Source organism: Carcharhinus amblyrhynchos, chromosome 29 (genome assembly GCF_965287045.1).
Source record: "Carcharhinus amblyrhynchos chromosome 29, sCarAmb.v2.hapA, whole genome shotgun sequence".
Taxonomy (NCBI): domain Eukaryota; kingdom Metazoa; phylum Chordata; class Chondrichthyes; order Carcharhiniformes; family Carcharhinidae; genus Carcharhinus; species Carcharhinus amblyrhynchos.
In genome coordinates, this window is record NC_137352.1 from 21,929,800 (window position 1) to 21,957,336 (window position 27,537).

Genomic DNA, 27,537 nt, shown 5'->3' on the forward strand with positions numbered 1-27,537 from the left:
GAAAAGTGTAAAGCAGACCAGTTTTGAGATCAGATTACAGGCTTCCCTGTAAATCAGTAAATGTCACAGACAGGTGTGGTCAGCAGAGAGAAGAGCTGCTTGGCTTTGTAAATTATCACAGCATGATGTGGGATGGTTATGTCTCTAGTAACAAATCTCGCAGTCATCTGAAGATTCTAGGAGATTTATCGTGACCTGGCTAGGGGTCAAGAATTATTGGGACAGACTTTAACTACTCGGACACTATTCCAGGAAATCTCTGAAAACTAAAATGCAAAGTTACCACTTGATGAAGTGGATAAATACAAACTTATTTCAAGCTGAAAGCAATTCCTCTGTTTGCTATAAGAATTGCAATTCTGTGAAGAGTGCAATGTGGGATGCCTGTAAGAGAATATTCCTTTAATTTAAAATAGAAGTTGCTTACAAAAAGAAAGTAGTGTGTCATCGAATTATAGAATCCCTACAGTGCAGGAGGAAGCTATTTGGCACATTGAGCCTGCACCGATAACAATCCCACTGAGGCAACCCTTTGTATTTACCCTGCTAATCCCTTCTGACATTAAGGGGCAATTCTGCATGCCAATCTGCCTAACCTGCATATCTTTGGAGTGTGGGAGGAAACTGGAGCACCGGGAGGAAACCCATGCACTTTTGGAGACACGTGCAAACTCCACATAGTAAACCAAGGCTGGAATTGAATTTAAGTCCCCGGCATTGTGAGGCAGCAGTGCCAACCACTTTGTCACTGTACTGTCCAAAAGTCAGTAAGTGGGTGGGAGGGGACTCTCAGGTGAGGCAAGACCTTTTGGGGGTCTTGTTGGAGATGCCTCCCCCTTTACTGCCTGAGGCCTGAGCGGGGCCCCTCCAATCTTCCTCCTGCTCCAACCCCCCTCCCCTCCAACTTGTTCATGACCATCTTTCTTGTTCATTCAAGGGACATGGGTGTTGTTGGCTGGCCAACATTTATTGCCCGTCCCTAATTGCCCAAGAGCAATTCTGAGTAAAACACATTGCTGTGGCTCTAGGATCACATGTAGGCCAGACCAGGAGAGGATGGCAGATTTCCTTCCCTAAAGGACATTAGTGAACCAAATGGGTTTTTCCGACAATCGACAATGGTTTCATGGTTATCAGTAGGTTGTTAAGTCCAGATATTTTTTATTGAATTCAAATTCCACCATCGGCCGTGATGGGATTCGAACCCTAGTCCTCAGAATATTAGCTGAATTTCAGGATCAGTACTGTAGTGATAATACCACGAGCCCATTGCCTCCCCCATTGTCATCAGTAGTACATTCAGTCATCTGCTACAGCAAATGTTTTAAAATGTGAAATCTTGTCATGTCATCCTTTTCTGTTATTAACTTTAATTAACTTTAAACGTTGAATTAACTTTAAGCGTTAAGTTAATTAACTTTTAAACATTAAGTTAGTCTCTATGGTAATTATAACAATATTCTAAAATGGTATCAAATGCAGAAGAGGAGAAAAGGAGATAGGTTGATCAGGGATTTGATTTGATTTATTATTGTCACATCTGTTGGGATACACCGAAAAGTATTGTTTCTTGCAAACTATTCAGACAAAACATACTGTTCACAGAGTACAAAGGGAAGAAGGAAAGGAGCGGGTATAGAATATAGCGTGGCAATTACAGATAGGGTGTAGAGAAAGAGCAGCATAATATATAATGGGTCCATTCAGAAGCCTGATGGCACCAGAAAAGAAGCTGTTCTTGAGTCATTTGGTACATGATCTCAGACTTTTGTATCTTTTTCCTGACAGAGAGAATGTCCAAGGTGTGTGGGGTCCTTAATTATGCTGGCTGTTTTTCCGAGGCAATGGAACGTGTAGATGGAATCAATGGATGGGAGGCTGGTTTGCATGATGGATTGAAAGGATGATGAGTTGAAATGCATTCTGTTGATCAGATCAAGGACAAGTTCCTCATATATGTCGTGTCATGTGGCAAGATGGATCAGAAATATTTTTGCTGTAGTACACTAGGCAGTGACACAGGAACTGATAATATAGAGGAATATTACACAAATGTACACAGTATAGGGCTATTGCACAAAAAGTGAATTGAAGAAATTGCACAGCAACTGTATATAATAATGGTTTTTGCACAGATACTATATGCAATGCAGAGAAACATTTCACATGGACTGTTTGAACCATGTAAAGTGGGATACGTCCTGGGTTAAATCTCCAGTTTATGCTAAGTTCACATGGAGTATAGCAGAATGATATACAACCTTACTGAGAGATTGCACAAGAATAGTATAAAATTGTTCATACAGAATAATTTACAAGAAGGCCCATGCATGGTTGAGAATTGTCCTGTTGAAAGCTTTTAAAAAATAGTCTGCCAAAATTGTTAAAGGATGAATATCATCCAATAGTGACGATGTAGCATATATTAAAGGAAGGATGTTAACTAGTGCTGTATTAGTTGCAGATTACCTTGCTGCTCTACTATAGAGAGGAATTATGCAGACAGCTTGTATTATTGAAAGAGACTACAAAATAGTCAAGCAGGATCTTGTATGTACAGAATGTGCAGGCGGAAATGGAAGTTTACTGACTGAAAAATAAAGGTCAGAAACTTGTTAATCCCCTGGGATGCAAAGCGGAAGGAATTTTAAACTGATTAACAACTGAAAAGAAGTTTTGGCACAAGGTCTTTGAGTGGCTGTACTCTTGCAGCTCTGATACTTTCTTACCAGATTCTCCCTTTTGCCATCAGCACTGCCAGTAATTCTGCTCGGAGCACCCCAGCCTGCTCACCCATCCTGAGGAAACGATCGAGATCCCCAACCCCTCAGAACCTAGAGGGTGAGAACATGGTGGAGAAGGGCTCGGACCATTCCTCAGACAAATCACCTTCCACCCCAGAACAGGGTATCCAACGGAGCTACTCTTCCCAGTCGGGTCGAAGCAGCAAGAACTCCAAGGTGAGCTGAGTTTAATGTTCAGCAAAAAGGGTTAATAATGGGAGGAGGGTGGGGGAATTGATCTATAAAGGGATTCTGTATATTTTGTGTCAGTACTGCAGGCCAATTACAAAGCAATATAGAAATCTGCTTTAAGTATTGCAATAATCAGTCTGAGGAAAGGCACACTTTACACTGTGAAGAAATTAAGCTAAAGTACTCAGCCATTTTCTAAGTCACGATTATTTAAAGTATCAGCTAATATTTTCAACATTTTTACAACCTCTAAAAGTAGCTAGCTTTATTTTGTTCAAAGAAATTCCCATGGGTGCTGTACTTGTGTTCTTGTGAAATCTCATTTATTTTGCTAATATTGGTTGTTGTCCAAAATATATTTTCATGTTGCTGATAATTTACAGCGATCAGTATGACATGTTATTTGACATTTTTCATCACGTTTAGGTTCTTGTGGTTCCAAAGTTTGGATATGTGAATTCATTCAATAGTCCATTTGGTAATGGCTGTGCCAAAGCTATCTGAACCACGTAGAGTGGAATAGGTCCTGGGTCGTATCGCCAATTTATGTTAAGTTAACTGGTCTCCGATATGACAGAAGAACATGGATTAAAATTTACTTCAGTTCCCTTGGGCTATGGAAAGGAAAGTCAGCCAAAATATCTAGTCCTGGCTGCTATCTGACTATTAAAGGGTGTAAGGTGAGGAATAGTTGAGTTTCATTGTGATATATTTCATCCTATTAACACTGGACTCCCACAAAGAATTATAGGCTGGTTATCTGTGGATAGATGGAAATCTTTGGAAAGATGGGAACAAAGTGGAGTTGTAGGTCAGGCTGACAACAAAAAACAAAATGGTCAAATTTGAAAATTGTTATTTTTAAAAAAAAAATGAACATTTAACATGTTCTAATGAAGCAATAATGTTTCAAATGTGTCTTGGCTCAAATTGTATATTTGCTTTTCAAAAAATCCTCATTTTAGAAACAAGTTTCTCCATTCTCAGGGAATAGTTGTTTAGTATAACACAAATAACTTAACAGGATATGCAGACAAGATTTTTTGTTAACCAATCGTGGAAGTCAAGTTGTTCTCCATTTTTCCTAATTTAAGAAAATCTTCAGGGCTCCATGTCCAGTATCGCAGATAGCTTTTTGATCTAATGAGTAAGCCCAGTCTGAAACTGTGTCTCATAACTATATCACAATGTATTGGAGCATCAATGTACAATGCATCCATTACATTTTTTCTGCATGAATACACAGAGCAACCTGAGTTATTAAAACTTGGGTGTATGAACCTTCAACATGAGGTAACTCATCAGCCACACTTCCTGACAAGTGAAATTTTTAGCTTCAAGAATTTGACTGAGCTACATCTGACAATCTTCCAAACATTGATTTTTCACTGCAGAACAATAATGGGAAACATTTAAACTGGTGATCAATGCTATTCTTCCTGTTCCTGCATATCAGGAAGAATATATTCCACTAAAAGGAAAGAACAAATTCAACATTAATGAGGCTTCATGGTTGAATAAAAACACGAGAGAACAATGAAGGAAGGCATACATTAAGTACATAATAGCAAAGGAGTGCAACATAAGAGAGAATTGCAGAGATTAAGAGACATCAAAAAAATGGCAAAGTGGACCATCAAGTTGACTTATAGAGGAACATCAAAAATATTCTTGAAGGCACATCAATAAAAGAGAGAGGCCGGGATTTGAATAGGGTCTTAAAAGGATGGACAAGAAAATATCACAGTTAATGATAGAGATGGCAGAAATATTAAATCATTATTTTGTGTCGGTATTTACCAGAGAGATAGAACAGCTGGACATAACATTGGATAATGAAGTAAGTGATGAGAGTTATGTATTTAACACAAGAAGGGAAATGTATTGAATAAATTGATCAAACTGAAAAAGGATAAAACCCTGGTCCAGATGGATTGCATCCATGAATTTTAAAATAATTTAGGGTAGAGGTAGCAGAGCCATTGTCACATGTATTTGATAATTCTTCGGAAAAGGATGTAGTGCTGGAGGATCGGCTGATAGCTAACAAATTATCTATGCTTAAGAAGAAGGATAAAACTTGTCTAGGGAACTGTAATTTATTGAATTTAACATGAGCCATAAGAAAACAATGAAATCTCTCATAAAGCAGACTAGAAACACATCTGGAAAAGAAAAATAATAATAAATGGTCAGTGTAGATTTCAAAAAGCAAAATCTTGCCAGCCCATCCTTACTGAATTTTTGAGGAAACAGATGAGAGTAGTAATCTGATAAATGTAATTTATTTGGATTTTCAAAAGACATTTGATAATGTACTCAAAAACGGCCAGAAAATGGATAAAAGCAGATTACTGTGGATGCTCAAATTGCCTTCTGTCTGCCAATTAGCTTTGACAAAAGGTCATCTGGACTCAAAATGTCAGCTCTTTTCTCTCCTTACAGATGCTGCCAGACCTGCTGAGATTTTCCAGCCTTTTCTCTCCTAGAGAATGTGGAGTCGGGGCAAATGGCAGGATGGATTGCAAGCTGGATTGCTTTTCATAGTGGTCGAGGGCGAGCAGTTTTATTCCAGGAGTATGTGCTGGGACCAAATTGAGGAGAGGTGGGACTGGAAAATTCCATACAGTGAAAGACTAGCAAATTGTCAGAAGATATTAACTCTCAGAATGGACAAATAGTTGGCAAAGGAAGTTCAACACCCAAATGTGAGATAGTATACTTGGTTAAAAGAATAGAGAGGCCACTTAGTATTCGGAAGATATAAGCCTAGAAGGGGTAGAGGAACAAGATCTTAGAGTACAAATTGTTAAATCTTGCAGGTTGGCAAAGCCGTCAAGAGATAAACCAAGCACTGTGGCAATAGAATTTAAATGTAGGGAAATTTTATGCTAAATCTGTATCAATCTTTGGTTAGGCCACAGTTAAAATTAGAGTTCTGGTTGTCATATTATTAAAAAAAAGATATAGAGGCACTGGAGACAGTACAAAGAAAATTTATGAGCAAGCTAGCAGAGCTACAAGGTCTTACATAATGGGAAAGGATGAATAGGCTAAGCCTCTTTTCTCTTGAAAATAGAAGGTCCTGATCAAGGTCTTGATAGAGTGGATACAGGGAGAATATTTCCTCTTGTGGATAAGTGCATAACTACAGGCCATGATCCAGTCGAGAATTTAGGAAAAACTCTCCCCAAACAATGGTAAAATGTGGAATGTATTACGACAAGGAGCAGTTGAGGCAAATAACAGAGATGCATTTAAGATTAAGACTGGTCAGGTTTATGAGGTTTTATTTCATCATGTTTTCAGATTTTAGATATTTTTCCATTATATCTCTGAGTAAAGATTTTATTACTTTTCCCACTACTGGCATTAAGCTAACTGGCTTATAGTTCCCTGGATTCTCTTTAAACGTAGGAATAACATTAGCTGTCTGCTAGTCCTCTGGTACTTTTTTTTCAAATGAGTTTTGATGTATATAATAGTATCTTTGTTATCTGTTCCCTAACTTCTGATATGCATGGATGCAATGCATCTGGACCAGGGGTTTCATTCTCTATATGCTTGTTTAGTTTATTTATTATCTACCTTCTTACTTAGGTGTCCTTTTTTTTTTATCTCCTTGTCCAATGCTGCATGGCCATGTTAGATTTTCTGGTAACTACTGAGATGAAGTAATTACTTAATACTTTTGCCACTTTGTTGTAATTATCTCTGTTTATTGTCTGCATTCCTTCATGGTCCTATCCATTTCCATTTTCCTCTTGTTACTTATGTGCTTGTAGAACACTTTATTATTTCTTTTAATATTCATTGGTAATTTAGTTTGGTAGTTCCACTTTTTTTTAATTGCGTAGTAGGTGTGTGAAAGCAGAACTGTTTACAACAAAAATGTTTGCAATTTTGCAATGAAATGGCAGAAGTCCTTTCCCTATTAAATAACCAAGGCAGCCCCAGGAGACTACAGCATTGATAGGTAAACGGGACTTAACCTACATATCCTGTGTCATTTTCTGAGAACTTAGAGTCCAAAGACGTGCAGGTTGGGTAGATTGGCCATGCTAAATTCCCCCTTAGTATCAGGGGAACTAGCTAGGGTAAATCTATGGGGATAGGGCCTGGGTGGGATTGCAGTCACTACAGACTCAATGGGCCAAATGGCCCCCTTCTGCACTGTAGGATTCTATGATTCCTTCTGCCAATAACTTATTCTAAAGGGTGACAAGCCTTGTCAATGATTTCCAACCAGATTGTTTGCTGGTATTGTTGTTGTTATGATGTCAGCCAGGGCTCAGTTAAAGCATTCTTGTGAGTTGGAAGGTTGTGGGTTCAAATTCCACTCCAAAGATTTGAGCACAAAAACCTAGACTGCTCTAGTGTGTTTTGAGGCAATGTTGCACTGTTGGGATGCTGCCTTTTGAAGGTCACATGAAAGCAATGCCCACTTTGCCTCACAGGTGAGAAGACTCCATGACAATTTTTTTGAAGATGGCCAAAGGAATTTTTTCCAGTTTCTTGATCAATATCCATTCCTCATTTAACATTTCAAAAACAAGATATCTGGTTGTTATTACATTACTATTTGTAGGAGTCACATTCCCTTCATTACAACAGTACCTCCATTTCTAAAGTACTTCAGTTTCTCTAAAGTATCCTTTCGTCAAAAGACCTATTAAAGGGAAGATTTTTTTTCTCAGTGATTTAATCTATTCATATTAAGACTTATCATTTTGATAATCCTATCCAAACTTGCGGCATTTAATTGCGTTGTAATTTAAAACACTCAGTACACCACCTTAAAAACGTGCTTCCATGTTTAAAATGTACAACTATTGTAGTGAAAGAGAAGAAAACATGTATGAAAAATAAGAAAGAAAGTGATGATTTTAAGTTCTCAGCTTCCTGCACACCAGCTTTAAAACTCATCCCATTGGAACATCTTGTAAGCTGTGAAATAACTTACAAATTTGATTTCCTTTTGTCCATGTCATATTTCTGATTTTTAAATATTTTTTGGTGTAATCCTCCCTATCTATTTTCCCCTTCCACCCTGTCCTCAGAGAGTGGTCAGGCAAGAAATCTGCCTTCAGGCTTCTGCTAAATTTCATCAGCTGAGCGTTTAGGAGACGTTTAGAAGTAAATATGGGGTGGGATTTCCCAGCCATTCCTGTCAGTGGAATCTTCCAGTCCCACTGAAGTCGAACCCCTCGGTGGGCTCCCTGGTGGTGAATGGGCGAGCCATGCAAAATGCAGTTGACTTCAGCACAACCGAAAGATCCTGTTTACAGCCAGTGATGAACCGTCTTCGCGAGGGCAAAACTCAGCATGGAGGAGCTGGAAATTTCTGGCCAGGGTGATTGATTTATTCTCCCTCTTTATAGAAAAGCATATCTGCAATGCTTTCCATAATGGCTTAACTTAAGTTTAAATTTGAAATAAAAAAATCTTCATTTCCTAGTGCAGAAGAGTTATTGGACTCTACAATTTCTATAATCAGATTATGATGCTGCAAGTCGTCTTATAGGAAAACATGTTCTTTATTCCTTATTCTAGCAGTTATACAGCATTGATGACATGAAATTTGGAAGTTTTCCACGAAAGGACAGTAGGACTAGGGGGCACAGCCTCAAGATAAGGGGGAGGCGGTTTAGAACGGAGTTGAGGAGGAACTTCTTCACTCAAAGGGTGGTGAATCTCTGGAATTCTCTGCCCGTTGAAGTGGTGGAGGCTGCCTCGCTAAATATTTTTAAGAAGCGGGTTGATGGGTTCTTGATAAGAGAGGGGATTAAGGGTTATGGGGAGAGGGCGGGAAAGTGGAACTGAGCCACGACAGATCAGCCATGATCTTATTGAATGGCGGGGCAGGCTCGAAGGGCTAGATGGCCTACTCCTGCTCCTATTTCTTATGTTCTTATGTTCTTAGAAGAGAAGATTGAAAGGAGATTTGAAAGAACTGTTGAAAGTGATGTGGGGTCTGGGCAGAATAGTTAGTGAAATAGTCAAAAAGCAGAGGACACATGTTTATGGTGAATGACAAAAGATCCAGGTGACTGATAATGAAATAATAAAAAACAAAATGAAGATTTTGTTTTGAACCAGCAAATGGGTAGGATGTGGAATTCACTGCCTGGGAGTGTGGTGGTGGGGGCAGATTCAGTTTGACTTTCAAGTTAGAGGTTGTTAATTCTGCAGTGAGTAACTCAACTCCTGACTCCCAAATTCTGGATACCATTTACTGGGTACAAGTCAGGAGTGTGATAGAATAGTCTCCACATGCATGGATAAGTGCAGTTCGAATAACATTCAAGAAGTTTGTCACCATCCAGGATAAAGGAGCCCACTTCATTGCCACTCCATTCTGTCACCTTAAGTATTCACTACCATCTCCACCAGTACACAGTGACAGCAATCTATACTATCCACAAGGTGCACTGCAGTAACTTACTAAGCCTACTTCAACATGAACTTCCAAACCTGCAACCTCCATCACTTTGAAGGACAAGGGCAGCGGATGTATGGAAGTTCCACCATCAGGGAGTTTTTTTCATTATCCTGACGTGAAACTTATCTGCATTCCTTTACTGTAGCTAGAACCTGAAACCCTTTTTCTAACAGCATTTGGGCATAACGACACCATGTGGATGACTCGAGGCTAATTAGGGATGGGAAAAGAATGCTGTCCATGCCAACAATGCTCACATCCCAGGAACAAATAATAAATAAAGTCTGGCTTCCCAGATAGAAAACACATTTGTGAAGTCAGAAGAGGACAGCCTGTCTGGTTGAGATCCTGTCGAGAAGCATTAGTTAAAGAACTGATATTCCTCCTCTGAAACCATATCACAACCAAGCCAATGCAGGATCCTGGTACAGGCTGAACTACAGACATGAAAATATTCCTGTAGGAATATTTGTCTCGCTTGTAATTTTGTGTACTAGCTAACTCCATAGCCGATTCGATCGCATGATAACCTCTTCACAGTTTAACAAGGTTGAGGAGAGCTCTTGAAGTATAAATTAACTTTATTCATTTTGTGAATCAAGTGGCTCAGTTGTATGGATACTTGCAGATTTGTATACCTAAATTCAATCTAGGCCTTGAAGATAATTGGATATTTATTTCAAGTCTTAAGATATTGCAGAGCTATAGGGAAGAGGTATGGAAATGGGACAAGGTCAAGAGAGCTGACAGTATGGGCCAAGTTGCTTTTTTTTGTACAGCAATCATTCAATAAGTCTATAAAGAAGGAGCTTACTTTTATGAAAAAAGTCTTTTTTTGACTTCAGAATTTCCCAAAATTAATGCAATAAATTCTTTCAAATTTTCTTTCACTTTATCTACTGTAGATTTGACTTCCCCAGAGCCATGATTTTATGAAGCCTTATGTTGACAAGTGTTCATGTAAGCTTTAGTGATTTTATTTGATGTTGTAATCGAGGCCAATCTTAGGCAACTCAATATTTGCATCGACATACTTGTATCCATTGTAGTAGTTTGAAAAATCTTGGTGGGGGGCTTCCCCAGCTAACATCATAGAATCATTGAACCCTACAGTGCAGAAAGAGGCCCTTCGGCCCATCGAGTCTGCACCGACCACAATCCTACCCAAGCCCTACCCCATATCCCTACATATTTTACCTGCTAATCCCTCTAACCTACGCATCTCAGGACACTAAGAGGCAATTTTAGCATGGCCAATCAACCTAACCCTCACATCTTTGGACTGGGAGGAAACCGGAGCACCCGGAGGAAACCCACGCAGACATGAAGAGAATGTGCAAACGCCACACAGATAGTGATCTGAGCCGGGAATCGAACTCAGGTCTCTGGAGCTGTGAAGCAGCAGTGCTAACCGCTGTGCTACTGTGCCGCCCCATGGGCTAATCCAGCTTGGATTGGAGTTTAAACAAGGAACCTTTTCTGTTGCAAATGAGTTAAAGGCACTGGAGGCAATTTTTAACCTAACCAGCCTGTTAATAACTGACAGATTGTGGGCAATGCCAATTTTACTCTCCATTAGTGTCATTGCAAAGTAATATTAAGTGTGATGTAAAACCAGCATTCAGCTAATCCAGTGGGTTTCATACCAAGTGAGTTAGATTAAAATTATCCATTTGCATTTTAAACCTTCAAGAGAGCAGGGAAATGTTTAATTTGCAGATGAAGAATTTCCACCGCTGTATTTATATAGGTTTCCATACAGTTCAGAATAAATACCAAAAGATAATTCATTCTTGTCTTATGAAAGGGGTGGGAAGTATTCTGAAATCTGCTTTTTTAAGTATAAAATGTTAATTATTGCCAAATATTGAATGAATTTGTTCCAAAGGACCATGTTTTTCAGGTTATGCTGCATCGTGTCTGTAATTGTGTTATGATCTTGGATTTTATGCCTAATAGTTATTTACTATCTACTCGCATGGAATCTTGTTTTTTTTTAGCCTATGCAAAATGTTGTGGCTCTGAATTTGTTCTGCTGCAGTGGTGCAAATGCTATTGGTGTTGAGAAGTGATCAATCTAACCAATGCTTGAACTCCCCTTCCAAATATTTGTTATTTTAATCTGTTTGTAAAAAACAAAAGATATGCGTTTAAATGGCACTTTCCACAATCACCAGGTATCTCAAAGTGCCTTATAGCCAGTGAAGTAGTTTTGAAATGGTGCCACTGTTGTAATGTAGGAAGCTTCCATAATGTCCTGGAAGGCAGCAACAAAATTAAATCTGCCCTGCTTGCACCCACTGCCACGCACACTAATGATTTGTATTGAGCTTCTATTCATCTGCATATCTGCATTCGGTATAAATAGACATTCCTACACCCACAATCGTGCAGGGAAAATAACTATTTTGAAGATAAAGGCCTGAACATTTATAGTGTTTGGTTAACTGAGAGAACATGAAAAGATGAGGTTTCCTGCTTGAATGTCCAGCTGTAGTATAAATATCTCAGCAATTAAATTTCTAAGTATACATGTTTCACGTGAATATAAAGTACCGCACCCAGTGTAGCTCAGAATAATGACTCTTGTGGGCTCAGTTAGTTAATGGAAGCAATACTGTTTTTTGACATTTTAATCCACTAACATCTTGGCTTTGAAATTCTATTTCTAAGTGTTTTTTTCTTAACATTTCAAGCAATTTTATGTTGTGATTTCTTTGTTTTCTTCTGTGCATGCTCTGTCTCTACTAGTCTCACAAGCGACTTTCAAAAGTAAGCATTTTATTTTCTGTTTCCTTAATAGACTGTGGTTTCTGATTGCATTCTTTGTACTGTTATATATCACGCACCAACAGACTGAGTATTTCAGGCCGACCAGGCTGTTTTCTTGGTCCAAGCTCATTCTAAAGCAAGTCTCTTATTTTGTGTGCTCAGAGGTATAAGGACTAATGTATTCCAAGATATGGAGGCATGGGCTTAGTCGAAGACAGGTTGACCTTTGTCACCAAGGGCAATGCCTAGAGATCTTTGCTGCTTTAAATATTTATCATCTCATCTCATAATTTCCATCCTGATGTTCTTAAGTGTGCCTCTCCTCCAGGTTAAAAAAAAATGCAGTTTCAAAAGCAAAATACGAAACAAAACTTTGGAATAGTAAGCTACTTCAAAAAAAAATTTTAAACTTCAGTCATATGAAAAGGTATTTGAATTGAATTAAAACAGAATAAACTGGTAAAACAAAAGTGGATATGTCGGAAACATCAAACAAAACCATAAAATGTTAAAAATACACAGGTCGATCTGTCATCAATAAAGAGAAAAGTCAGGTTTACCTTTCATCGTGAGGCATTTCTCTCTACAGATGCTGGCCGACCATTTGTATGTTTCCCATGTTTTTATATTTGAATTCTAGTGTTTGTGTGTAATTATTCAACAGTTGTTCTCTCTCTCTCAATTTACATTCTCTACTTAAAATGTTATTCTTGGCAGTCAAATCGGGGTTTTGTGTTATTAGCTCGTCTTGTTATTTTTAAATTTATTTTTAAAAGAGCACACCTTCATTGAAGAGCAACCTGGAAGGTCTGGCAGGAGTTTTAGAAGCTGACTTGCCAAATTGTGAAAGTAAAATTCTGAGAATACTTTGTGCATGACAACCTCCTGGAAAAAATAACCATCTGCACAACATAGGCAAGGCAGTTAAATGCAAGGAGCTGCAACTTTGGTAGACAATTTATTGAAGTCATAGTATTACAATCTGAGGAAACTTTGAAATTTTGTTATTTCTAGTAGCTGAATTCAAGTACTTGAGTGACCAAAAATTTGATAATTAATAACTGTACATTGGGTCATTAATAACTTTGTGGCGGCACAGTGACACATGGTTAGCATTGCTGCCTCACAGCTCCAGGGACCTGGGTTTGATTCCTGGCTTGGCTCACTATCTGTATGGAATTTGCACATTCTCCCCATGTTTGCATGGGTTTCCTCCAGTGCTCCGATTCCCTCCCACAGTCCAAAGATGTGCGGGTTAGGTGCATTGGCCATGCTAAATTGCCCCTCGGTGTCCCGGAATGCGTTAGTTAGAGGGATTAAATATGTGGGATTATGGGGATAGGGCCTCGGTGGGATTGTTGTTGGTGCAGACGTGATGAACTGAAAGGCCTCCTTCTGCACTGTAGGGTTCCTATGATTATCTTGATTCTATTTTTATTCCTGAAACTGGAAAGGGAACTTTTTCACTTTCCTTTTAACCATTTCATTTTCCTGTATGATCGTATGTGGCACGGTGGCACAGAGGTTAGCATTGTTGCCTCATAGTGCCCGGGACCCGGGTTTGATTCCCAGCTTGGCTCACTGTCTGTGCAGAGTCTGCATGTTCTCCCCTGTGTCTGTGTGGATTTCCTCCGGGTGCTATGGTTTCTTTCTACAATCCGAAAGATATGCTGGTTAGGTGCATTGGCCATGCTAATTCTTCCTCAGTGTACCCGAACAGGCACCAGAGTGTGGTGACTAGGGGATTTTCACAGTAACTTCATTGCATGTTAATGTAAGCCGACTTGTGACACTAAAATAAACTTTTTAAAAAATTTACATAGAATAGATTTCTGCTATGGCAAGAAACTAAGCTTAATCCACAGTGCAGAAAACATCATTTGTGTGGTTAACCATGTTATCTAAACCCTGAGGTAAGATGATTGCAATTCGGTCTATTCATTGTTGTATATATTTTGTGGGAGTTTTTCAGTTAAAATTTGAACCTCCTTTCTTCCGGTGATTTTGGATGCCCCAGTAAGTGCTGGCAGTTGGATTTTTACAAACATCTATTTCACAATTTTAGAAGAAATACTGCAAATAATTTAATACTGTGCATTAGCAGAGTTTGCAGCAAAATATTGAATCATTTGATATATGTGCTATATGTTATCGAGCAACACTAGCAAAAGGGAAACTAGAATTACATGTACTTGACCAGGTTGAAATAGATAGCAGAATTGTAATTTATTTTCTGCCCTTGAGAAACCAGAGGAGGGGAGAGTTAAAATGGCTGCCCACCTTGATTCTTTTCATTGCAATTTTAAAGTAAAGATACCCAAGCCACTCAGTTTGTGACTGATTTGACCTAGCCCCTCAACCTTTTGGGAGAGAGTTCCAGATTTCCACTGCACCGCGTGAAGAAGAGCATCCTGACATCACCCTCGAATGGTCTAGTTTTTAATTTTAAGATTATGCCCCCTTGTTCTCAACTTCCCAGCTGGAGGAAATGGCTTTTCTATCTATCCTATCAACTCGTTTAATCATCTTTAACACCTCAATTCATTCACCCTTCAACCTTCTAAACTCATTGAATTACAAATCTATTTGTTCTAACCTATTTGCATAATTTAAATATTTTAACCATGGGTATCATTGCCACTGGGTTCAGTAATAAGTCCTTGCTGCCACTGCCTATGGAGCAGCCATTCTCTTTGACGACATTTCCTCATTTCCTCCTTGTAGGTAGAATCAACCCCAACCTGTTATTTTGCTGGGCAATTATTCCCGTTTTTCAAAAGTCTAAGCATTACCTAATGCAAGGTACTTAATCACTGCCAAATGCTAATGGCCTAATTTCCATTTCTAAGTATGTCTTTAAGTGACCAATTTCCACCACTCACTTTATTTCCCAGAGGAAGCTGTAATTTGAACCTGTAGCATTTTCAGAGCCATCTCTCCATTTAAAAATTGAATTATCTGATTAGAAGCCATGAGCATGATTTTCCTAGAAATCAGCAAAGGTGTGATCAGCAAATGTTGCTTGGAGTGAAGCAACACTCCAAATGCTTGTGCTACCAAATAAACCTATTGGACTTTAACCTGGTTTTGTGAAACTTTTTACTGTGGGCAGAAAAAGCAGCATTAAGCCTACTGACAGCAATGGTGGCTTTTTCTGCCATGTAGTGCAACATTTAGTGCCAAAAACACCCTTTCACAGGTTCCACACTGTATTGCTGGTGGGGCAGGCAAATCATAGGCTATCCTGCCATCACCTCAGCGCTGCAGTCAGCAATTAAATGCTGCCACACTTAAAGTCTACACCAATGCACACCAGCCACGTTTTGTAGGTCACCAGGAAGCGATAGCTGCCTAGAAATCCTGCCCTCAAGTTTTTAGACGCCTCCCTAGACAGAGCTCTGGATGCAGCAGAGGCCTGATGCGATGCCCTGTACCCACGCGCAAGAAGAAAACCAACCAGCAAGATCATTGACCCAACATTGGAGATGGTGGCAGCAGTGGTCAGTGCTAAAGGCCTGCAGAAGAGAACAGCCATTCAGTGCAGAAAGAAGATGAATGATCTCCTCTGCTATGCCAAGGTAAGTCACTCTTCTCACCATTTTCAACTCTCTCACTTATCACTCTCAACTCACACATCCATCATACACCCATAGGAACCTCACACTCAGGGTCAAGGGACACCACCACTCATTCTTCAACTCACATCCTCATCTCCCCTGCGGTTGTGTCCTCTTCAACTAACTGGTCCCACTCACCATCCACATGTGCCCAGCATCCTTATCATCTGTTCTGGCACAGGTACTGTTTATAATCTCGCCATCTGTATTCATGTCGAAAAAGTTGAGTCCCAACAAGGGGGAGCAATCCTAGATAGGTGATGGGATGCCAGAGCTGAAGGTCCTCACAGATTTTGAAGATAGTCTCATCCAGCTGGCTGGGGAGGACATCAACTGCTCCTTACTGATGGTGAGGTCACTGGCGAAAAACCAAGTAAGGATCCAGCACAGCATCATCCATAAAACAGCAATACTGTTTGTTATGTCTCCTGTTTCTAAAAACCTCTGCCATGCACCAGTGACCTATTTCTGTTGCAGGCACATCTGGGAAACAGCCCAGGGAGTTCACTAACAAGGTCGTTGCCCCAGCTCCAACAGCACTTGCAGACCTGTCACAGTATTCACCCACACCTTCCACCAGTGTGGAGGCACACACCTTGGTGGGGCCCAGTTTTAGAGCAGCTTCTGGGTCACAATCTGGTGAGCATATCACACATCCAGATCCATGACAGGCTGGGGTGTCCCAGGGTGCCAGCACTCGGAGGATTGCTGGAGGCCAGGAATCTGCTGAGTCCCAGTCAGATGACATGCTTCTGGATTCCATCATGCCTTAGTTGCTGGAGCTCCAGTGGCAAACTCGGGAAACAGGAAGGAGTGTATAGTATACTCGGATTCAAAGGCTGCTTGCAGGAGTCTGTCCGTCTTACGATTATTGTTCTGGCGTGTTGACACAATGAGGTCAACGCAGCTGGGGTGAAGCCACCATGGAGACCTTGGTGCAAGACCTCTACCCTGTATTGCTGCAGGACATGCACTTGCTGAGATGATTGCTAGTGCCAGTAAATGGTGGAGCTTCACAAGCTTACTCTAACTTTAACCTAATGAGGATGCCAGGGACACTTTGACACCCACTTGGAGACTCATCAGCTTGTGCACACCTCAGGGTCATCCACCCAGGTGACTCAAGAAGTGCACCGTCCTTCCAAATTCCTCTTCCTGTGAGCACTTTACTTCCAGCTCCACAGGCTGGGGAGGCAGCACTGCCATACAGCAAGACTCAAAGGCTAACAGGGATGCTCTGAGTGTCGGTCCTCCAGAGGTTGCCCGTCAAAGTCATCACAGGCAACAAGGTGCGGCAGACAGCAGGTTATCTCCACCTCTGCTGTGGATGCTGGTGATGCACCAGAACATGGTGGCAGGATTAGAACCATTAAGAAGCTCTAGTTGCACATCATGGGCACGGGTGTTAAACATTTGTACATAATGTTCACTACTGTAAATGAATTGTCACTTATTTCATCCTTTCTATGGCTCCTCCTTCTGATGAGCTGTGTAATATCTGAATATTAAATTCCTGCATCAGCAGAACAGGGTAGTGTGCGCAGTCTAGGTCTTGCTCCATGTACTTTGTGCAAAGTTGCCAGCACATTGGTGGCATCCTTTTATAGTGACTGAATACGTCAGTCATGCCTGTTTCCCACAGGCAATGAGGATGTTTCCCACAATGTACAGGACTAATGTCACTCATTCTAATCGTTGTCAGTGTTTGCACGCCATACCTTTGAGCTGTGGCTGCATCCCTGATCTGAGTGTCATGCGAGTACAGTCAGTGGCACCCTACATCTGTGGAAAGCCAGAGATTTGTACAAATTCAATCAATCTTTCATCCTGGCTTGCCTGATCCCAGTTAAAATAGACAAAGTTGTGCACTTTTATGAAGATTACGTATATCAGCTCCTGGATGCACTTGTGTGCAGAGGCTTGCAATTCCTAAACAGGTCACCTGGTAGGAGCCACTGGTGTAAAACTTGAGCATCTCTGTAACTTTCAGCAGTGTTTAAGTAAATGCCTCCTAATCCATGTGGCACCAAATCTTACAGAAGGTGGCAGATGTGACCAACCAGTTCCCTGGACATGCACCATTTTCAATGATACTAGTTCTCAGACATCTGTAGATATGTTAGACACTCACTGTACACTCTGGGCCTAGTGAGGTGCCTCTGAGTGACAGCTTTTTGGGGTTCATCCTCTGCATGGGAGCAAACCCTGACACCCCTTCCTCGTCACAGTTCTACTCCTGCCTTTGGCACCTCCATTGACATTGTCTTCTGCCTATGAGTGAGAATGACAGCAAGAACGCCATGTTTCTTTTGTTCTCATCACTGCAGTATCAAGGAGTGAAAGAGAGAGAGTTGACAGCTTCTGTCTTCTAAGGACCACTCTTCCCTTTTATTATCTGAAGCTGCCCCTCAAAGCCCAGTAACTCGTGTCCTAGTCACAACATTGATGGTCAGTCCTTCATTCGTATGCTGGTTGAGTAAGACCCCACGCCACATGACTGATTGGCCACAGCTTTGGCCACTCCACTGTATTCTGAACTCTCATCTCAGGCAATGATATTGTTGAAGTTTCATTCTAAGGCCTTGCACTCAACCTGATCCATGCAGGGCACTTATCAAAACATAGTTCAGCACATTGCCAAGGGTTAGAAGTGCTGTCCTTGGGCAGTGTGTCATTGCCAATTGTCTAAGGGAATGTACTTTCCCATTTTGGCCAGTGGTGCACCGATTTTGGAAATTAGTGCACCAAGGATTAAATGCTGAGCAGCAATCAATGGCACTCTCACACATAAGTGGTGCTTGAGTGGGCATAATTGCTTGAATTGTGAGATCTCCAGGTATGTTACTTGAGTCGCAGCTGGAGGACCTCATCCTCAATGAGGTAAAGATCACTGACATGTCTCCCCTACGATCCTAGACTCTGGAGTACCGTTTCCTCTGTCTCTCTCTCTCTCTCTCTCTCTCTCCCTCCCTTTCTTCTCCCCTCCCCTTTCAAAGTTTGGTTATGCCTGAAGAACAAAAATTTAAGTGAGATGATACAAGACAATGGGTACCCCTAAGTGTAGTGTACCCCATTAAGTGACAGTGCTATCAGAAGAGTAAACATTGTAGGATTATTGCCAAGTCTGAACATTTTAACACAAGGGTTACTATTTTGGGACTGCCATTGTGTCAGTGTTCGATTCTGAGGAGCAATACACAGGCTTAGTCAGTATAATACTACTGCATTATTTGGTGTCTCTCATAAAAGTCTCCATATAAATAATGCAAATGTTCAAAATCTATCTGATATGAAAGAATAGAATTCTAGCCAGTCTCCTTGGTGCCAAACTGGTGTATTCAGCAGGTACAGGATATTCATTTCCTCCCCTTGATTATAGAAACAGATAAAACCAATGCCTTTGAACAACCTCATAACACAAGTGTGTTCATTATTTTGACATGAATCGCAGAAATGGTGTGATCTTGGTTTGGGAAGGATGTGATGCAGGAGGTCAGCTTTATTTGTAGGTATCTAGCATAGATGATGAATAGGAGTAAAGGAGGAGAGAAGGAAGATTTATATAATCATCCCTCAGGATTATTATAAATGGTATTGCATTGTGGTGCTTTGAATAAATCTGCAGACAGCTGATTAAGACCAAATGCAGTGGACCACTTGACTTCACATTGTGAGATTGAATGCAGCAGAATATATCACTCAAGCCAGCTACTTACTGCTCTTGGGAAATTATTGCCAGAAGTTTCTAGTTGCCTGACTGATGGGGTGGCTTCTTGTAAGGGCATACTTGTTTTTCTGGTGTCAGGAGTTCCTGCTAGAGAGGGGAAAGGCAGAACTGGGAAGTGACAGCCATCTTGACCCCCATCCTGTATATTTCTTTTCATAGTGAATCTCATTAACTATGAACTAACTACTTTGTATTGTAGACAACTTTAAAGAAAATTGTGTAGTGGTCAGCAGATCAAGTTAATAAAGCTCAAACGGCAGGAGGGCGACAAAAATATATTAAAATACATTTCACATCTGTCCTCAACTGTTCTTTCTTTGTAAAGGCCCAGTATCTAACAAATATTTGTTCATTGTTAATCAGATTAATATTATCTGCTAACCATTTCTTAACGTTGTTGTAAATAAATACATTGTCTTATCACATATCCTCTTTGATGCAGTTGTTCCTGGTCCCATGATTCTTTACTGTCTCCTCCCTTCAGAGCATGTCTGAATTTTTCATAAAATTACCATAACCATTACTCAAAAGCAACTTTGATTTAAATCAAAGATAAATATCTTTGATAAGCGATAAATGTCCTTCCTGACGTTCCCTGTATGATAAAGCATTAGTAAATTGAATTTATAACCTCCCTGTTGCATGAAGAGGCACACATCTTAATATTGTTTCACACCATCTGTAACCAAAGGTAGCCCAATACTTAAAATAATCAGTGCTCACACTGTTGACTGCATGAATTTTGTTATTTTTGAGCCTGACCTTGTTACTCTTTGGGTTGGAGTTTTAGTTCAGCAGTAACATAATTAAAGGGTGTGATCATGTTTTTTTGGAACTCTTATTATAAAATAACCTTCTAAACTAAAATTCTTACCGAATTCTTTTTGAATGTATTATTATTTTGTCAGTTGAAACTAGTGCATGAATATTTCTAATTCTCTGCTTTCTCGTTTTGATTTTGTTTTCTATTTTGTGTTTCTTTTCTCAGTATGATCGCCTAAACCTGATAAAAGTAAGGCCAGCTCAAATTTGCTCTCCCTATTTCTCTTTTTTTCTCTAAATATAGTTGAACTGATAGCTCCGAAATGCTTTTCTTCGCCAGTGCTTTTGTTTGTGATTTAATTCCTTTCATATGCTAGTAGCTTCTTGTTTGCATCCTTGCATCTATTTCTAGAGATTTAGCCTTGCAAGCTCTACCCTCATTTATTACATTTGAATCAATGTATAAATGACAACTGCATATGTATCACCTACTTGAGTTTGCTATGTGGAAGGAATTCTGTCTTTGCAACAGATTACCACCAAAAAGCTGGTACATTACAATTTGAATGAAACTTGCAGCAACCATTGAAAGGGCAGAAGCAACTTGTTACTAATCAGATGCACTAACTGAAACTGGGTGATACTTGGTTATAGCGTGTATCGCAAACTAAATTTTATGTATGTACTGGAGCTATAATATAGCTAGCTACGTGAGAAACCAACCTTTCCACATGACTTAGTTTTTACAAATAACTTTAAAAAAGCTTGTTTAACAATATGTAGGAAGATTGTAGCGTAGTTGCAATGTCACAGGACTAATGATCCAAAGGCCCAGGCTAATGTTTGAGTCAAATCGCACCATGGTAGCTGTTAAATTAATTTGATTTAAATTAAATCCGTGAACTTGGAATTGAAAGAATAGTGGTGACTACGAAGCTATCATTGATTATCATAAAAACGCGTCTGGTCCACTAATGTCCTTTCTGAAAGGCAGTCTGCCATCCTTAACCTGGTCTGGCCCAAATGTGACTCCAGACCTACAATAAAATGATTGACTCCAAACTGCCCAGCCTCATCAGACACTAAATTGTAGTTAGCTCACCATTACCTTTTCAAGGACAATTATGGATGGGCAATAAATGCCTTCCAGCGATGTCTATGTCCCATGAAATAATAGAAAAAGTATGGCAGCTGACACCAACAGTCATATATCAAACCACTAAACTCATTATATCTTTTCCTTTCCTACTTCACCATCCTTTGATTCACAAAATTATATGTTACAACTGAACCATAACTCTTTTGTGATTGGGGATAATTAAATCACTCAAATTTACATCCTGCTATATTATGGCACTTTCTCAGACCCTTTGACATAAAACAATGTTTGATCTTTTGACATGTTATGAGTGATTGAGGGGAATGCATATTTTCTTTCATATCTATACATTGTTTAATTGAAAAGACTTGATGAAAAGCCAAAGCCCATCATAGAAAATCACATAAGAAAACGAGGTAAATGTTGACATTATTCAACAACTGTTTGAATTTATGTTGCACCCTTAATGTTGGAAAATGCTGAGCCAGAGAAAGAGAAATCAGGAAAAGTGTTTGAATGCTTGGTTAAAAAGAGAAATAGAAAATGCTGGAAAATCTCAGCTGGTCTGAAAGCATCAGTGGAGATCGAGCTGAGCTACATTTCGAGTTTGGGCACCATTCATCAGGGCTGTGGCGAAGTGTCACCCAGACCCAAAATGTTAGCTCTTTTCTCTCTCCAGAGATGCTATCAGACCAGCTGAGATTTTTCAGCATTTTCTGTCTTTGTTTCAGATTCCAACATCCGCAATAATTTGTTTTTAATAGTTCTAAGAAGGAGAGAGATGGAGTGGTAGAAGGGTCTGGACAGAGAATTCCATTGTGTCAGGCCTAGATGAATGAAGGCAACGTTGGAAGAAAGGGAGAGGTCAGAGCAATGTAGATAGGGAATTATATAAGATGCTTGAATTGATATAGATGTACCTTTGTGTGGTTAGTATTTCATTTAATCATAGATAATCAAAGTTTTTTAGTTTTTTTAGCTTATAGATGTCTAGTATTTTTTTCTGTTTTGCTTATAGATCACTTGGAAATATTTAATATAGCTACAAATAATGAAATGGTCATTTTAGTTGACTGTTGTTTAGTTTCTGATGGCACTGCAAGATGTGAGATTCATGTCTGTTGACATATTTTTGTAGCCACATCGTGAAACAAGATAGCCAAAGCAAGTCTTGAGATAAGAAATGGGACTGTGGAGCTCAGAATAATTTGTTCCATTCTAAATTGTAAGCAAGATCTTTGTTTTGAGAGAAATATCTCATTCCTGGTGGTATTGTTCATAATAACACTTGTAATGCCACAATGAATCAGCAGCAACCTAATTAATGGGAGACACCCTGTAAAGATCCTAAGCTTTCCTTCACATGTTGTGGAGAGAGAATCAGGATTGGAAAGGATCATTAAAAGCACAGTGGTTGGCAATGCTGCCTCACAATGCCAGAGACCTACGTTCAATTCCAGCCTTGGGTGACTGTGTGGAGTTTGCACATTCTCCCTTGTGTCTGCATGGGTTTTCTCTGGGTACTCCAGTTTCGTCCTACCATCCAAAGATCTGCAGGTTGAGTAGATTGGCCATGCTAAATTGCTCCTTAGTGGCCCAAAATGTCAAAGTTAGATGGATTAGCCATGTTAAATGTGTGGGGTTACAAGGATAGGGCAGGGAGAGAGTGTAGGTAAGATACTCCGTCAGAAAGTCGGTGCAAACCCAATGGGCTTAATGGCCTCTTTTGCACTGTAGGGATTCTAAGAACTACCTGCATATCGGCTACAGCCAGAAGATTTGTGAAAAGGCTGAAGCCTATGAAGGTTGAAGGATGAGAGGGAGATCCCAGTGGAATAGTTGAGCCAAAATGTAATGATTAGATGATGCCAAGGTTGAATATAGAAAGTGTGTAGACAGAAGGTAAGAATGCTAAGGGAATAAAGGGATGGACAGTACTCTTTGAATACTTAGAAAAGTCCACAAAAATTTCCAAATTCTAATGACCCTACAGCTTTTAACAAAATATCAAAACATTTTTTGTTAGGCTTCAGGCAAGGAATGAAATCACTTTAGGTTTTTGTGTAGACTCAGCACATTACAGCCACATCCTGTGATCTCAGAAATATTTCCCCCTGAACTTCAGAGAATAAGACGCTGTGCAACCCACCAATCATTGTCTTTTCAACCTGTAGACCTATTGGAGAACACCAGCATTATAATTCTTGGTATAGTTACTTGATTAAGTCCTGATTTTGCCCTCTTCTCCTTGTCTTTGCATAAAGTTGCCTAAAGCTATGCCCCAATTAAAAATTCCTCATGTGGAATAACAGGAATGTGTCTTCTATACAGTATAAAACATAGATCAATTTGCTGCAGTGTTAGAGTTGTTTAAAAACTCTAACATTTGACCTCAGGCATTAAGTAAGATGGCATGTAGTTTTACTTACTTATCTTTCAAGTTGTTAATCATTAGTCATGGCATTAAAAATGTTGTGCCACTAGTTAACTGCTGATTGCAAAGGATAAACAATTAATACATTAATTATGATTTTTATTCATATGTAAAAGTTAAGCACAGTAACTGAGAGATATGTTTATTCTAGGTCAGATGTACATTACATTAAAAGCACCTGATCCCCTGTAACTTTTGTTCAGTGGCCCAGTAAGAGGAAGTGGTAAATACAATGGAATGAAAAAGCAGTTGAAATGATAAACAGGCATATAAGTAAGTTGAATTGAACGTTAATCTATCCCTTAGCATCCGACAAAAATTGAAATTCTAGTTTGGCAAAGGTAGTCTGTGCAGTTTGAGAAACTGAAACTCAAACTTTGATGTTGATGTTCAGTAAAAATGCAATATGACAAAAAAGATCTCTTTTCAAAAATATGCTAATTGTGATTAATCTTGCTTCACGAATTTGACAGCAGCTAGATCACAGAATGATGGCACTTGAAATCAATACCTGGCTAATCTTTTTCCTGGACTTAAAACAACATTAGTGTCACTGACACCCCTTCAGTCATCCAGAACTATAATTGGACAGCCTTTCACCAAGCTTGAGCAGAGGAAGATCATCAACCAAATCAATTTACAAACACACAATTGTATTTAAACATTTCTAATTTTTTCTGCTCATCTTTACATTTTATCAGGCTTGTCAATATACAGAACCAGAAATGACAAAAATCAGTGAATTTGTAGGAAGAAAGTTTCAGGCCCAGTTGTATTTAACATTTAAGCCTGCATTTTACCATTGAAATTACTTCATTGCTCAGTACTTTAGTCATTATGCTGCTTCACATAATCAGGCTCAGTATCCAAGACAGATGCCCATTGTTAATTGCATTCATCACAGTCAGGAATGTTGGTGTTGAACAACTGAGTGATTTCCCCATTTTGGCATCTTAACAGCTTCCAGGAACACATCTTGCATCATATTTCAGAGAATGGTGGTGATAGGATGCCCAGCCAGAACCCCCTATTCAAGAAAATCAGTTCTAAAGATTTATGATTCGTTTTTACTTTCTTCTGTTTGTCAAATTGCTTTTCAGGATGTTGTTAAAACAATTAATATTGATTTCTTCTCATGAGGGAAATTGGCTGCAAAGAATTTCCTGAGTCTGTCCAACGGGAGATGAATTATTGTCATCAAAAGGGTCATTGAACTGGGAATTGATTTTTGCCAGTTCCTTATATTTAGATTTCTAACTCTTTTCCAAGCTTGTGATAACCTCACCACAGTCTTCCCCAGTGGTGCCATTAATGTACATTGCTTAAATTTAAGATATCTAGATAGAACACCACATTACACCTGAGTAAGGCTCCGGCTCTCCTGAGTGCAATTGATGTCATCAATGGAAGAAAGTGAATTTGTTCCATTTCTCAGATATGCCAGTACTTTCCTTGGAGGGAGTGTACAAATGCACTAGAGATTTAAGCCTATGTCATTACTAACAGTATGCTGAATATGATCAAATCCTCACTAGGATAATGAAGTGAGGTTCCGGTGATGCTCAAGTATATGGAATTAATCCAAAAATGTTGAGCATGTGCATTAAATAAACACCGAACAAAGGCATGAATGAATGATTGCAACTGGTCTTATTCACATCCATTATTCCCAGTTCTGTTCCCGTATCTGAAATCATGTCAAGTTCCATTCATGCATCATCTTATGCTTGTTAATTTACATTGGCTCCCAATCCAACAGTACCTCGGTTAGAAAATTCTCATCCTTGTTTTCAAATCCCCCCCCCCCCCCGCCCCCGACCTTGCCCTTTGCCTGTAACTTCTCCAACCCAACAACCCTCCAAGATTTCTGTGCTCCCATTTTCTGATTCTAATTGCTGCATAATTGGTAGCCATGCCATCAACTATCCTAAATTCCCAAATTCCCTCGCTGAACCTCTTACCACTCCATGTCTGTCTTTAAGTTGCTTACTTTTTGACCTTTGGTCACAAAGCTTGCTATTCCTTTTGTGTGGTTGGTTTCAAATTTTATCTAACACTTCTGTGAAGCATTTTATTAAAGACACTATAAAAATGAATGTTAGTGTGAAAGCTCCTCAGGCAGCTGGGAGACATAGTTTGTGGGGACCTTGTAGAGCTTGTCATCAAGCCAGACCCAGAATTTACTTTGACCACAGTTAGAGTTGTATAAGTTCTTTAGTTCTTTCAGAGAGCCAGTGAAATAGACCAAATGGCCGCCTTCTGTGCTGTTAACGTTCTACAATTCTATGAAATTTCATTAGAAATACCCCTATAGGACAGTCAAATTCCAGAGTTCAATGTAAGTAACAGAGACACCCAATGGCAGATCACTATGCGATTTGAGATAGCAGGATCATATATACTTGGGCACTTATTAAAGCTCCTATGGTTGTTCAGCTTTCAAGAACTTGTTCCTTATTTGCTAGTTAGGTTTCTTGTAGAACTGGAGATTTTACAGATTAACAGCATGTGCATAGCATTGGCAAGGCTAAGTTAGGTTCCAAAAGGTCGTAGTTATTCACCCATCAACAAGTAGCATTTGTGTTGCCTCAACTATTGCTCCTCCCATGTATGATGATTGTCACTGTATTTGAATACAAAATATGGTTTCTCTTGTAACATAAGGTAAAATCACCATAGTCCCAAATGACCATAGATTGATCTCCCCTTTGAGGGGGAGAGCTGATTGGTGGTGACCTGACCTGAGGATCACCATATCTCAGGCACAGGGTAAGGTTGAGAAGGTGGGCCCTTATGAATAACATCAGCTGGCATGGGAATTGAACCTATGCTGTTGGCATCGCCCTGCGTCACAAACCAGCCGTCCAGCCAACTGAGCTAACTGACTCCTCACAAAAGTAAAGTCCCTAGAGTCCTAGGTGATTATAGACTTCACTGACTGGTGGCGATTTTAACCTGAGGATCAGGTGATGGGGCAAGGTTGAGAAGGCGAGACCTTCATGAATAACCTCAGTTTGTACAAGAATTGAACCTGCACTGTTGGCGTCACTCTGCACCAGGAACTAGCCAGCTGAGCTCACCGACTCTCACCAGTAAACTGGCAGGATTTAATAACAATTGCGCTAATTGGCATCTCCTTCCTGATCAAATTTCCCACAGTAATATTGTTCAAGATTTCCATCATTTAAAGTTAAAGTTTATTTATTAGTCACAAGTAGGCACATATTCACACTGCAGTGAAGTTACTGTGAAATTCCCCAGCGCCACACTCCAGCACCTGTCCGGGTTCGCAGGGAGAATTTAACATGGCCAATTCACTTAACCGGCATACCTTTGGACTTTGAGTGTGGCATGCCAAAACAAAACATTTTAACCCCTTTATATATTGAATTTGTTTTTCACATTGAGGATAACTTTTTAAATATTTACTGCCTGTAGACTTAAATCCACCAAAATACCAAGCATTTGTTTGTCGTGTGGGTGAATTTATTTGTACTTCCAGTTGTGTGAATTTTGTATGCAAAAATGCTAATCCTTCTCGTAGAAACCCCTAAGACCCCTCTTTTATGATCCTTGAATAAAAGGATCAGAAGCATTCATTTTGCTTACAGATTCTTGAGCTACGAAGTAGATCATAAAAATAACCCTACCTGCACTGTTGAAGTCAACCAGTTAGTAGTTACAGAATTTAAGTTCTGTTGAAGTCATT

The 27,537-nt window shown here is 39.6% G+C and overlaps 1 protein-coding gene across 12 annotated transcripts in view; it reads left to right on the forward strand.

Moving 5' to 3' along the window:
* gramd1ba (GRAM domain containing 1Ba) overlaps positions 1-27,537 on the forward strand; it is a 689,080-nt gene that overhangs the window by 558,460 nt on the left and 103,083 nt on the right. For 8 of the 12 annotated variants that reach the window (XM_080214716.1, XM_080214711.1, XM_080214723.1 and 5 more), the window contains 3 exons: positions 2,753-2,960; positions 12,169-12,189; positions 20,522-20,545. In XM_080214716.1, the coding sequence (XP_080070842.1) occupies positions 2,850-2,960; positions 12,169-12,189; positions 20,522-20,545 (156 nt within the window). In that variant the 5' untranslated portion in view covers positions 2,753-2,849. The remainder of the gene's footprint in view (positions 1-2,752; positions 2,961-12,168; positions 12,190-20,521; positions 20,546-27,537) is intronic. The other 4 variants (XM_080214714.1, XM_080214715.1, XM_080214713.1 and 1 more) reach the window with 3 other exon arrangements.